General features: G+C 41.6%; 1 protein-coding gene across 2 annotated transcripts in view; it reads left to right on the top strand.

Annotated features, from left to right (window-relative positions):
* The window catches only part of LOC122660413 (bifunctional dihydrofolate reductase-thymidylate synthase-like), a 55,800-nt gene extending 46,293 nt beyond the window's left edge, over window positions 1-9,507 (top strand). The window contains exons 7-12 of one of the 2 annotated variants that reach the window (XM_043855715.1): window positions 7,807-7,868; window positions 7,957-8,031; window positions 8,120-8,285; window positions 8,356-8,479; window positions 9,080-9,186; window positions 9,320-9,507. In XM_043855715.1, coding sequence (XP_043711650.1) covers window positions 7,807-7,868; window positions 7,957-8,031; window positions 8,120-8,285; window positions 8,356-8,479; window positions 9,080-9,186; window positions 9,320-9,430 — 645 coding nt within the window. In that variant the 3' untranslated portion in view covers window positions 9,431-9,507. The remainder of the gene's footprint in view (window positions 1-7,806; window positions 7,869-7,956; window positions 8,032-8,119; window positions 8,286-8,355; window positions 8,480-9,079; window positions 9,187-9,319) is intronic. The other variant, XM_043855716.1, reaches the window with a different exon arrangement.
* The last annotated feature ends 3,849 nt before the right edge of the window (window positions 9,508-13,356 follow it).

The following is a 13,356-nucleotide window of genomic DNA, read 5'->3' as shown; positions in this document are numbered from 1 at the left end:
CTGGTCATCAATGGTTTGTCTCGTTTATTGATTATTATACTTGTGTCACTTGGGTGTACATGATGAGCCATAAAAGTGAGGTATTCCGCTGTTTTCAGTTATTTCATCGTATAGTTTAGACCCAATTCAATGCCACCTTGCGCATTTTACGCAGTGATAATGGCAGAGAGTACATGGAGGGTCAGTTCCAACTTTATTTGGCTGCACATGGTATTGTCTATCAGACCAATTGTGTTGACACACCTGCCCAGAATGGGGTTGCTGAAAGGAAAAATAGACATCTCCTTGAGGTAGCCCGGGCCATTATGTTTGCACGGCAGGTTCCTTCTCACTACTAGGGTGATGCCATTCTTACCGCTGCTTATCTCATCAACCGTGTGCCTACCTGTGTCCTTGATGGTCGTTCCCCCATTGATCTCCTCCAGGGTTCCTCCTCCTTTGTGGTTCCCCCCAAAGTTTTTGGTTGTGTTTGCTATGTCCGCAATCATCATCCTCATGGGAAATTTGATCCACGGAGCATTCGGTGTATTTTTCTGTGCTATTCTGCCACCCAGAAAGGATACAAGTGTTACCATCCACCTTCTCGTCGTACTTTTGTCTCCATGGATATTGTCTTCCATGAGTCCTTGTCATATTATTCCCAAACACCTCTTCGGGGGGAGCAGGATCGTGGTTTTGAAGATGTGTCTGCTATTCTTCCGCTTCTATTCGGGGGAGCCCTCTCGTAACTTCAATACTACCAGGCTCCTATTCAGGGGGAGCGTAGACTACCAAATCACTGTCGATAAGGTATATACGCGGGAGCGCACAGACAAGTTGAGACTACCACCACCACCATACCACCTCCACAATCGTCTGCACTTGATCCAGATCCAGACCCTGCTACATCATCTAGTAAGGATCCTTCCTTTGACTTACCTATCGCTGTTCGTAAAGGCGTTAGGTCATGCACCCAACACCCCATCTCCAATGTTGTTTCCTATGATGCTTTATCTCCTTCCTATATTGCATTTATTTCTTCTCTTTCCTCTGTTTCTATTCCTCAGAAATGGCAGGAGGCGATTGCAGATCCAAAGTGGAAGGCAGCCATGATGGAAGAAATGACGGCCTTACTTAAAAATGAGACATGGGAGCTAGTTGTTCTTCCTTCGGGTAAGAAACTAGTCGGGTGCAAATGGGTATTTGTTGTCAACCAGAAGCCAGATGGAACAGTGGATAGATATAAAGCCAGGCTTGTGGCCAGAGGCTTCACTCAGACTTATGGGTTCGACTACCAGGAGACATTTGCCCCTGTTGCGAAGTTGAACACTGTCCGGGTCTTATTGTCTTGTGCTGTCAACTTTGGCTGGGACCTACAGCAGTTGGATGTAAAAAATGCATTTCTTAATGGGGAGTTGGAAGAGGAGGTTTATATGGATGTTCCTCCGGGTTTTTCCTCGGACAAGACCTATGGGAAAGTTTGTAGGCTCAAAAGGGCACTCTATGGGTTGAAGCAATCTCCACGGGCATGGTTTGGTAGGTTTCATAAAGCCATGGTCTCCTGTGGATACAAACAGAGTAATGCTGATCACACTCTGTTCATCAAGCGAAAGGGAGAAAAGGTCACTCTTCTCATAGTTTATGTTGATGATATAATTGTGACTGGTAATGATACAGATGAAGTTTCTCACCCGAAGGCTTTCTTGGGACGGGAATTTGACATAAAAGATCTAGGACAGCTAAGATATTTTCTTGGGATTGAAGTTGCCCGTTCTCCAAAAGGCATCTTTCTCTCCCAAAGAAAATATGTTCTAGATTTAATATCAGAGACTGGTTTGCGTGGTTGTCATCCTTATGACACTCCCTTGGAAGCTACTACCCGTCTGCAAGAGAAGGATGGTGAACCTGTTGATAAGGGCAGATATCAACGATTGGTGGGCAAGCTGATTTATCTCTCCCACACCAGACCAGATATTGCCATTGCTATGAGTCTTGTGAGCCAATTCATGCATGATCCTTATTCCACTCACATGGCTGCTGTTTTTCGTATTCTCCATTACTTGAAGTCAGCTCTAGGAAAGGGGATCCTTTTGTCTCCTCATGACCATCTTCGCATTGAGGCTTACACAGATGTTGACTGGGGTGGTAACCCTGACAGGAAATCTACCTCCGGCTATTGTACTTTTGTTGGAGGAAATCTGGTTACATGGCGGAGTAAAAAGCAAAATGTTGTGGCAAGATCTAGTGCTGAAGCTGAATTCCATGCTATGGCCCAGGGCATATATGAGTTACTGTGGCTTCAGAGTTTACTCCTTGATATCCGTGGTTCTGTTCATCTTCCAATGATGTTGTACTGTGACAACAAAGCAGCCATTAGCATTGCCCACAATCCAGTGCAGCATGATCGTACCAAACATTTGGAGATTGACAGACACTTCATCAAGGAGAAGTTAGAGAGTGGGCAGATTTGTATCCCTTTTGTGAAGTCTGGAGATCAACTGGTTGACGTCTTCACCAAAGGGTTGAGTGGGAAGTTGTTTTATCCTAGTCTAGTCAAGTTGGGCATGTGTGATATCTATGCCCCAACTTGAGGGGGAGTGTTGAGATGTGTTACCCGATATTATAAGGGTATTTTTGGTATTTTATTTATGCTTTATTTATGTACTTTTGAACAAGGGTAGAATTGTAATTTGGGTTGTGACACTGTTCACGTGAACAGTGTTTCCCTTTGTAATCTCTTTTATTATTATTATTATTATAAATAGAGAGCTTGACTGATCTCATTGATCATTCAAGCCATTCACGAAATTCCTGTTTTGTTAATAGTATGGGACATTCATGAGATTGCACGGCTGAAGAGGCGACAAGGTTATTCCTAAAGCATGTCGTCAAGCATTGGGGAGTGCCACGAACGGTAATCAGTGATCGAGACCCTCGCTGCACGGAGATTTTTGGACAGAGTTGTTCAAGTTGATGGGGTTTGCGTTACACTTCTGTACAAGCTTCCATCCCCAAACCGATGGGCAGACAACGCATCAACAACTTGTTGGAGCTCTACTTGTGACACTTTGAAAGTACCAACCAGCGAGATTGGGCCAAGTTGCTTGATGTGGCCCAATTTTCTTACAATCTCCAAAGAAGTGAGGCTACAAACCGAAGTCTGCGGTAACAGGATACACGGGGAAGAGCCCATCGGCATTCAAGTTTGCCAAGGAGTGACAAGAGAAGGTGGATGTGCCTAAGTCATACTTAAACAAGGCCACTAAGAAGATGAAGAAGTAGGCTGATAAAGACAGACGACCAGCAAATTTCGAAGTTGGGGACTTAGTGCTTGTGAAGCTTCTACCTCAACAATTCAAGTCCCTAAAAAAGATGCATAAGAGGTTGGTTCGTCGGTACGAAGGCCCGTTGAGATCACAAGTAAGGTGGGCAAGGTATCCTTTGAGTTAAGCCTACCTCCCAAGCATAAGATACATACATCCAATCTTCCATGCAAGCCTGCTCAACATAGAGACATGGAAGACCCAAGCAGTGGGGACCTCAACAAGAGCACCAATGAGCGTTACTACTTTGATGTAAGAATTAGAAGGATCGATGAATTGATTGAGAACCGGCAAGTTTTTTTTTTATCCCGATTATTACCTGGGACCCGAGCTGGCCCCTAAGCTAAATCCTCAAAAATAATAAAGAATATAGGGGGAACATTCCACCTGACCCCAACCCACGACACCAAGAGGACACTCCCACTCAAGACTACCTTACCAAACCCTTACGTCCAAAAGAACCACAACCACTAGCTTCTAAGAATAGGCAAACCTGCCTTGTCCTCACGAAGAATGCCCTGAAGGGTTCCCAAAGGGATGCTACCAGGCTGAAACTTGGCTGATGTCTCAGTATCACAAAAGAGGTTGGCCAACCAATCAGCCGCCCTGTTGCTCTCCCGGAAAGCAAACGACACGTGAGCCTGCATGGAAGAAACTAAAGCCAGAACCTCCTTGAAGCAGTACCAACCTCCCCACCAGCTACACCTCTTTAGATTAACAACCCTGATAGTTGACTCTGAATGTGAATTTACCACCACATTCATAAAGCGCATCTCCTGGCATAACATCAACCCATCCTCAAGGCCCTCAACTCCGCCAACGAGTTAGTGCAAGGACCATAAAAATTAGAGAAAGCAGCCAGAACTTCCCCATTCCGATCCCTGATAATTCCTCCCCCCCCCCCCCCGCCAAGGCCAGGGTTGCCACGACACGCACCATCCACATTCAGCTTAACCGAGACAAATGGAGGGCTCCAATAAACTGGGGTAGGGCGTTTCCTCCTGGAGGAAGGAGCCGACAGACCAAAGCATTGCAGAATTAAGCCATCCCTAGAGGAACCATATAAAGACGGACCTTGGAAGGAAAAGGTAGCTCCTTCACCCAAGTCTTGATGCACTCTATTATGGAGCTAGCTGTCTGCCTTTTTTCCCAGTGCCTTCTGTTGTTTCTTTCCTTCCAGAGCTCCCAAATGATCAGAGATGGCAGAATTCTTGTGATATACGCACTAAGACAGTGGCAGCCCGCCATCCCCTGCCAAAGAGAAACCCGGCTTCTGGCATCCTGGGTAGAGAGAGGGGCAATGTCAAATACACGGGAAAAGTAACCCCAGACTTTGGTGGCCGTGCCACCAGCAACAGGGCAATGATCCGTCGTCTCCCTCCATGGCCTACCACAACAGTTGCACCTTGAAGCCAGGGGAATGCCCAGTGACATCAAGGAGTCATCAATAGGAATCTTCCCATTCAAGAGCTGCCACGAAAAGAAGGCCACCTTCACCGGAAGGGTTTGATTCCAGATCGACTTCGCATAGGAAACCGCCGGGGCCACACGCCACACTTCATTCCACACAGACTTTGTAGAGAACAAGCCATTACTAGAGGGGGTTCAAACCAACAAATCCTCGCAGTCAGACAGGAAAAAAGAACCTGACGAAATACTATCTCTCACAGCAGCTAAATCAATGCTGTCCAATAAGCCCTGCTTCCAGGAGCCATCCTCACAAATAGCATCCTTTACCCGCAGCCCCAAGTCAACTAGGAGATCACTGTCCACAGTATCAATCAGCGGACCAGCCCCAGTCCAATTATCCAGCCAAAAAAAAATGTCACCAGTGCCCAGCAACCATCTGGAGTTGTTCAACAGGAATTCTTTGTAAGCCAGCGTATTCCACCAAGATTTCGAACCAGCCCCAAACGACCCAAATAATGCCACATGCTGATTCCTAAAGAACTTGGCCTTGAAAAAATCACTCCACATGGACCGATCCGCAAGAGCCCTCCAAAGACCCTTAAGCTTGAGGGAGAGACCTACATCCTCCAACAGCCTAACCCCCAAACCACCTTCCTCGAGTGGCCTGCAGACCTTCTGCCAACCAACCCAGTGCTTCCGCTTTCCCCACTCAGAGCTGCCCCAAAGGAAATCAGCAAAGACCCCATAAATTCTCCGAATGACCGCTTTAGGTGGATCCATCGTAGCAAGAACATGGATGGGGATCAAAGAGAGCACATGCTTTAAGAGGGTGACTCTACCGCCTGCGGACAACAACCTTCCCTGCCAGCCTGCTACTTTGTTTCTTATCTTTTCAACCAAGCCATCAAAAAAGCAGATCTTCAATCTTCCCGAGTGGAGAGGGGCCCCCAAGTAGGTGATAGGTAAAGACTTCCGCGAGAACCCAGTGATCTCCCCTACCATGTAGGCTCTAGATGGCGAAGTTATAAACCACTAGATGAGGGCCTTATAGTTTGATGATGAAGATGGAGATGGATGATGGTGGTTGATGATGACGATAATTGATGGAGATAGATAGTTTTGGCTGCTAGAGTCCACTAGATCCCCACCAAGGAGATCCACCTTGGATGTAATTTGCTGAGTCCACAACCCACCTGAAATCCACAGGATAGTCTTTCAAAGAAAGATTTTTTTTTTTTGTTCAAATTCTGGCTGCTGAAACAGCCTCCATGATTTGGTATTTATAGGGGAAGAGGAGACTAAGCATCTTCTTGAGATACATGCATTTTACATAAAGAGACTGTTGGAATTCTCAAGCTAGATGGAATTTCCACACCTAGAAAACGAACACCAATGCATAGAAAATAAAACCTAGACCTAGAAACTAAAACCAAGAAATAGAAAATTATTCCCAAGACATAGGAACTACAAACGAGAGTAATTAAAGAAATCGTTAAAACTGCATAGGAACATGAAAAGACACCTAACTAAAACTAGGAAAATTAAAAGACACTTTGTTGGAAGTGAGGAGTCACTGTTGGGATTGAAAAGTCACTAAACTGTTGTTGACTCTCGGGGCCCGACTTGGCAGTCTCAAGGGTCCATGAATTTGTTGTGAGGGCCACAGTTACTTCAGTCCAGGCTGGACAGAACTGGGTTGGTTTCGAACCTGGGATGGACTTGAACCTGGACTGGACTTGAACCTGGGCTGTTGAACCAACCGGATGCTCTGCATCATACTTCCTACGATAAGGAGGCTGAATACATGATTGTGGACCGAGTCATTCGGGAACGAGGAGTACCTCCTAGTAGGGAGTACTTAGTCAAGTGGAAGGGGCTACCAAAGAGCGAAGCAAGTTGGAACCTGCAGACTCTCTATGGCAGTTCCATGAGGTTATACAAAGGTTCCACGAGGAAGACGCAACAAGACATCGCCAACTTAGGCGGAGGAGAATGTCACTGCCCTTCCAACAATGGCCCATGGGCCTAGCTTACAAGCCCATGGACTTAGACATTGGGCTAAGAATGACCATAATTTAGAACTCTCCACACTTGTGAAGGGAGTCTAGACATTGATAGGAAATCCTCTAGAACCTCTACAAGCAAAGAACATTCTAGAGAAGCTTCTAGAGAACTTGAAGAAGAGAAGTTTCTAGACTTCTCCAAGATCCTAAAATTCTCTAAGTAGCTAGAATCCTCCACAAAGGAGGTGGGGAAGTTCTGGTCCCTATAGCTAGAATGTTCTCCACTATTCGATGGAGGATACATGTAAAGATCCAAACCATTCATTGTAGGTTGGGGTGGCTATAAATGGAAGTGGCCTCATTTGGCCAAGGTATCAAGCAATTGAGCAACAACTTGTACTCAAAGCTCTCTTGTGCAATTCAGTTTCCATTCCCTCAAATTCCCTTGTGTTTACTAGTTCTCTTCCCAAGTCCCTTAAGGAGTCAAGTAAGGCTAACTTAGTGCTAGCAAGAGTGCTAAGTGCCGGTGCAATTGATTAGAAAGGTCTAAGGCGGTGATAGCACACAGGGGCATCAATATAGATGCGATTTTTTATTTCATGGGGGCAGCATGGTACTTTCTTATGCTCCTGTGTCTGGCGTAGGAGCCACGCTACCAGGTAGTGTTCTTTTTCCGTAATGTAAAATAGATATTTGATTGCAGTTAGGATTCTCAATGATCCCCCAGAGTCATAAATGCTTAGTGTCTTCCACCTGACCCTTCACCCTGCTGCGGGGTGCCGAAAAAAGATCAGTTAGGATTCTCAATGATCCCCCAGCATGACAGATGCTTAGTGTCTTCCATCCAACCCTTCACCCTTCAGCGGTTTGCCGAAAAAAGTATCTTTTTCAGAGTGAGGTGTGTAATGAGGTAAGGGCACATTTAAGAAATCATTCTCCTGGGGAAGGTGATAGAAAGGCATTGGATATTCTACTTTTTATTTTTTTTAAATTCTTTTGATTAGTAGTTCTGATGGATGGTAATCATTTGTCTGTGGGATTCAAATTTTGATGCAACTACTTTAGATGGTAACAGATATTACTGTAAACAGGTTCTACAGGAAAAAGACATTCACATATGGGATGGCAATGCATCTAGAGACTACCTTGACAGGCAACTGCTTCACTGCCAAACCCTTTTTTAAGGACATTTAGATGCTATTTTTATGCTGCACATCTCACTGATATCTTTATTTTCTCAGTATTGGTTTGGCAGACCGGGAAGTGGGTGACTTGGGACCCATATATGGGTTTCAATGGAGGCACTTTGGTGCCAGGTGGAATGACACTATCTATGACGAAAGCAAAAAGTAATTTTCAGTTGCCATGTTTGGATGAATCCTCAATTTGGGCTCCGTTTTACAGGTATACTGATATGCATGCCGACTACACGGGACAAGGATTTGATCAGTTGTTGGATGTTATTGACAAGATAAAAAATAAGCCAGATGACCGTAGGATTGTTCTCTCAGCTTGGAATCCATGTGATCTCACATTGATGGCACTTCCACCTTGCCACATGTTTGCACAGGTTAGGAACATGAAGATTCATGTGTCTTTTTTTTATTTCTCTTTTATATTGTGAATGTTCTGTTTTGCAGTTTTATGTAGTCAATGGGGAGCTATCCTGTCAAATGTATCAGCGATCTGCTGACATGGGTCTTGGTGTGCCATTCAACATTGCATCTTATGCACTATTGACATGCATGATTGCTCATGTTTGTGGTATGCGCTCATCTGCAAAACTAAATCTAGTTTGAGCACATATGTTTTGTATATGTAGGGGTCTTGGCCTCTAGTTGAGACAATGGGTACATACTGGCATGGGTGAAATATGACAGTGAGAATAACTTCACAGAGGGGTGAGACTTCAATAACAAAAACAAGTTGTAGAATGTGATGAACTTTAGGTTTGGTGTTCCTTTGTTTCATAAATGGGGGAATTACTCTACCAAATTATGATATGGATTTATAACACTGGATGTTTACCTCTTCCTCAAAGTGATATTGGGAAGGATGGGAGAATGATTGACAATAATTAGGACTTAGGACATGGTTGTTATGTTCTGTGACCTATCTGGACTTTTCAGTCTCTGTAGATCTTTCATGCCTTTGTCTTTGCAACCTGCTTTCCAAGTAGTGCCTTGTGCTGTTGCTAGTTCCTTCCCTTCAGGAAAAAGAGAAGGGGGAGGGAGGGGGGATATTTAATAGTTTCTTCTATGAATTTGACATGTGGTTATAGAAATACCAGGTAGTTTCTTCTGTGGATTTGATATGTGGTTATATTTCTGAAGAGGCCATTTTGTTAATCTTTCTCCTTTAAAGGTCTTGTTCCTGGTGATTTCATCCATGTCGTTGGGGATGCACATGTTTATAGAACACATGTCAGGCCTTTGCAGGAGCAGCTTCAGAAATTACCTAAACCTTTTCCGGTGAGTGAAACAATTAGCAGATTAAAATGTGAACTGGATGGACACTTTTTTTGAAGTATTCTGTCTTGAAGTTAGTCTGTTTTTCCTAAATTTCTTCAATGTTGATATTATGTTTCTTTCCATATCACCACAGATTCTGAAAATCAATCCTCAGAAGAAAGATATAGATTCTTTTGTCACAAGTGATTTCAAGCTCATAGGTTATGATCCTCACCAGAAAATAGAAATGAAAATGGCAGTATAGAGCTGTCAAAGCTTTCGATGATTTAGTGAAGATACTGGAGATTCTTGTCACCCTTTTCATTACTATGTCATAGGTTATTGAGGTGAGCATTATTTTTCGATTACTTTAATCTCCTTATGATGTTCTTGTTGCTTTATAATTTAATTAAGAATTTTCCTTGAAGTTAATTAGACATCTTGCATAAATAAACCTGTGAAATCTCAGAATTTTCCTTGAAGGTAATTTTGACATCTTGCATAAATTAACCTGTGAAATCTCTCCCTCTCATGCATAAAGCCTCCTGATTCCTTCATTGCTGAGGCCTGTGCGCCACATTCAAGTCAAAGGGAAAGCATCTAAGGGGTGTTTTGAGTGATTAGTAGATGTGGACTCAATTTATAGAAACAAGGGAGGGAAGGGGCACTCAAGGTGAGTGGTACGTCTATAACTATATTGCAAGGTCTGAAGAAAAGTGAGGATGGTGAGGCATTTACTGGTTATAGATTTAGCACCCTTATTGGGTCTTTCGTACCAAAATATTTTTTTGAATTGAATGTAACATGCTGGGCTTACCATTAAGATTGGCATCATCATCAAGATGAAATAAAATTGAGATTTAAGGGAATGGTTAGTTTTGAGCTAGTGTTCATGTGAGTTTAAAAGTTCACATAAAAGTTGAACGTTAAATTCACTCTTGTCAGGGTAAACGTTATGAAGGATTTTGTTCTGCAGGATGGAAGCTTGCTTTAGACGATGCCTTCAAGTACAGATACAGGAGGTTTATGACTTTTTAGTTTTCTGTATACAAAGAGGCAGGATTTCGTTTTACTCTGACCTTACATATATTGTAGTAATCAAGGATCTGTGAGTATGCAATCAATAGTTCTGATGTGGTCTAGAATTTCTTTTTCCTTTTTCCACTTTTTATTTTAATGTTCTGTACTCAAATGGTTCCTGTTCTCCTTTCTTTTTCTCTATCTAGAGTTGTAATTTTGTCTTTTTTAATTCTTTCTTTCTTTTCTTTTCTTTTCTTTTTTTTTTTTTTTTTTTTTTATCTTTGGCTATTTGTGGTAAGAGAAAAATGAATGGGCTACAGTTTTATCTTATGTTATCAGTGCTCTATTAATGTGTTTTTCATTCTCAATACCCCTACCAAGAGATGACTTATATGGAGATATTGTCGCTTGGAATGCAGGCTTCTACAAGGCCAGGTTTCAGGATTTCGCTCGAGTTCTTATAATATTTCGAAGTGACAATGAAAACCTATCATGAATACCAATTTATTAGGAGATCTATTGCTGTGCAACATAAAAGAAGCAAGCCTAGTTCAATGGAGGATGATGAGGTAGCAAAGTTGAAGATGTTTTGCTGAGGAATTTTTGTTGCTCATCACATTGTAAACTGAATTTTGTTTATATTTTGTTTCGTTTTGCTGAAAATGGTACACACTTCTATGAAATCACTATTCATTAAAAAAAAAACAAGTATTCAGTTATTGTGGTAGGTATTTGACCAATACGCCAAAAGCTCCCGAGTTTTTGAAACGCATTAAATCAAATCCTTTAACTTATCACATACTAGGCTGGTCCAATCTGGCACTCATATATTAGATCGAGCCCTATTAGGCATATAACAGGCTATTACGTTTTCGCAGTCCTCCTCAACGACTCTCAGTCTAAGTAACTTTCACTCTGGCAGGTAGTCCTTTTCAAGCAGTTCCACTTTTGCTTCAGGGTTTTTATCTGGTAGCAGATAGCCCTTTCTTGAAAGCTTTGACTCGAATCCGTGATGTGGTATCTGGCTCTGATACCAATGTTAAGTACTTGACCGATATGCCAAAAACTCCAAAGTTGTTGGAACACGTTAAATTAAGCCTTTCAATCTATCATATACCAGGCTGATTTAATTTGGCACTCATACACTAGATCGAGCCCCATTAAGGACATGACATATTGTTCCATTGAATTTTTTTTTTTTTTCCGTATGTATTCTCACTTAAAATCCAATTTAGAATTTTTTTTTTTTCAAATACGCAACTGTTGGCATTGTTGAATTGTATGAAATGGATCTAAATGCCATTTGTATCAATGGTAATGGTTCGGGTATTAATTTGATAATGTGTTAAAGTTTGCTAAAATAATTGCATTGCAGTTGTCAATCTATGTTTGCAGATCTATCAATGAGTGAGTGTTTCTTATCTGGAAGGGAATCATGCATCTACTACATTTGTTTGATTTTTCTTATTTTTTTATGGCAATTTGAGGTCTTTCCTATTGCTAAAAATAAGACCACTAATTGTTAGCCTACGATTGAATCAGTTTGGATATTTACTCTTTTGCCTCTTTGGTTATATGTTGATTCCTTGGAAGAAAGCCATTAGATGTCAGTAAGGTGTTAAATGAAAACCAAAATCGCTTAGCAAAGCCAAACCGAACCGTTTAAATCGAAACCATCAAACCATTTAGTTAATAGTTTGATTCTGATTTGGAATGGTACAACCATTTAATAACCCGTTCAGTTCTATTTTAAACCGTTTAAATGTCGGGTTTGATAGTCTATAAACCATTAAATTAATTATTTAACCATGCTAGATCGTTTACACTAAGTCTCCATATTTTATTGCACTTAGAATTTAGAACAAATATGCAATTAGGAAAGGGGTTTAAAATCGAAAAACATAAGAGTGTCAAATGGTCGGTTAGGTCGGGTTTCGGTTGGGTTGAAACAATTTCGATTTTTTCAATTTTTTTGTTACAAGTTAATATCGATTTAGATCGATTTGTTTTTTAGATTTAAATCACAATGCAAATTTTCATTGATAACTCATAGTGAAGAAAGATTTGGTAAAAATATTTTAAATATTCTTCCCCAAGTCAAACAACTAGGAATGAAGAAATTGATTTGATGTGGTCATGTTGTAATCGGAAGAGTTTGTACCATAATCATTGTTTATCATTGTAACGGAAAAAATAACTAATATTAAAATCAAGGGTAAATTACACTGAGACACCTTGAGGTTTGTCCTAATACAAAGCGACGCCCTGTATTTCTAAATTATATAGTCGGACCCCTGAGTTTAGGTTAGTTGTTATTGTCAACCCCATTCTGTTACTCAGGTGTTACGGTGTTGATAATTGATGCCTTCAGATGACTAATATACCCCTAATGGATGTGAGTTCACCATTTTGCCCCTAGGGCATCTCTAACTTCACACCCCTTTCCCCTACTACTCGAATTAGCCGCGGGTTTAGGGTTCTGGCGATCTACCTCAGGTCATCTTCAACTCATTCCTCTGTTACTTAAAGGCATGATAAGGAAGATGCATTTTAGGGTTCTTAAGATGGCAATCTGTTGAGGCCATCTTCAACTCCATCCCTTGCGTACTACACGAATCATTCGTGGGATCTACTGAGACCATCACCGAGAACTGCAACGACCGTCGATGATCTGCAATGTCGGATTTGCTGAGACCATCATCGAGACCTGCGACAACGAGGGAGGTAATTTTTTTTTCAATTTAGGGTGTAAATATGAGATAGTATACTTCAATCAAAAATCCCATTCTAATTTTTTTTTTTTTTCAATTTAGGGTTCGAATCATCTCTGCTCATCAGGTCGGGTTTGATTCTGCTATTTTTTTAACCAATTTCAATAAAAAATCCCATTCTATGTTTTTCGAATGGAAACCACCCCGTTTGTGGCGCTTATTGATTATAATATGATGAGTGCAATATTACTTCATGTGATAGGATGCACCACATCTATCTCTTTGGTTAAGTTTCAACACTAGACAAATAATAAAAGTCGTATGTAACAATTGATATTTGAAGTTGCATGTAGGTTAGAGACAACAACAGATTGTGTTCAGGACATGAGTTTTAGTTACCAAACCCAAGATTTACACTATTAGATATCGATTGATGCTAACAACCTTGTTCCTTGTCCAT

The sequence above is a fragment of the Telopea speciosissima genome, chromosome 4 (assembly GCF_018873765.1).
Source record: "Telopea speciosissima isolate NSW1024214 ecotype Mountain lineage chromosome 4, Tspe_v1, whole genome shotgun sequence".
Lineage (NCBI taxonomy): Eukaryota > Viridiplantae > Streptophyta > Magnoliopsida > Proteales > Proteaceae > Telopea > Telopea speciosissima.
The sequence above is the reverse complement of the archived record's forward strand: the minus strand, read 5'-3'. Positions and strand labels throughout refer to the sequence as shown.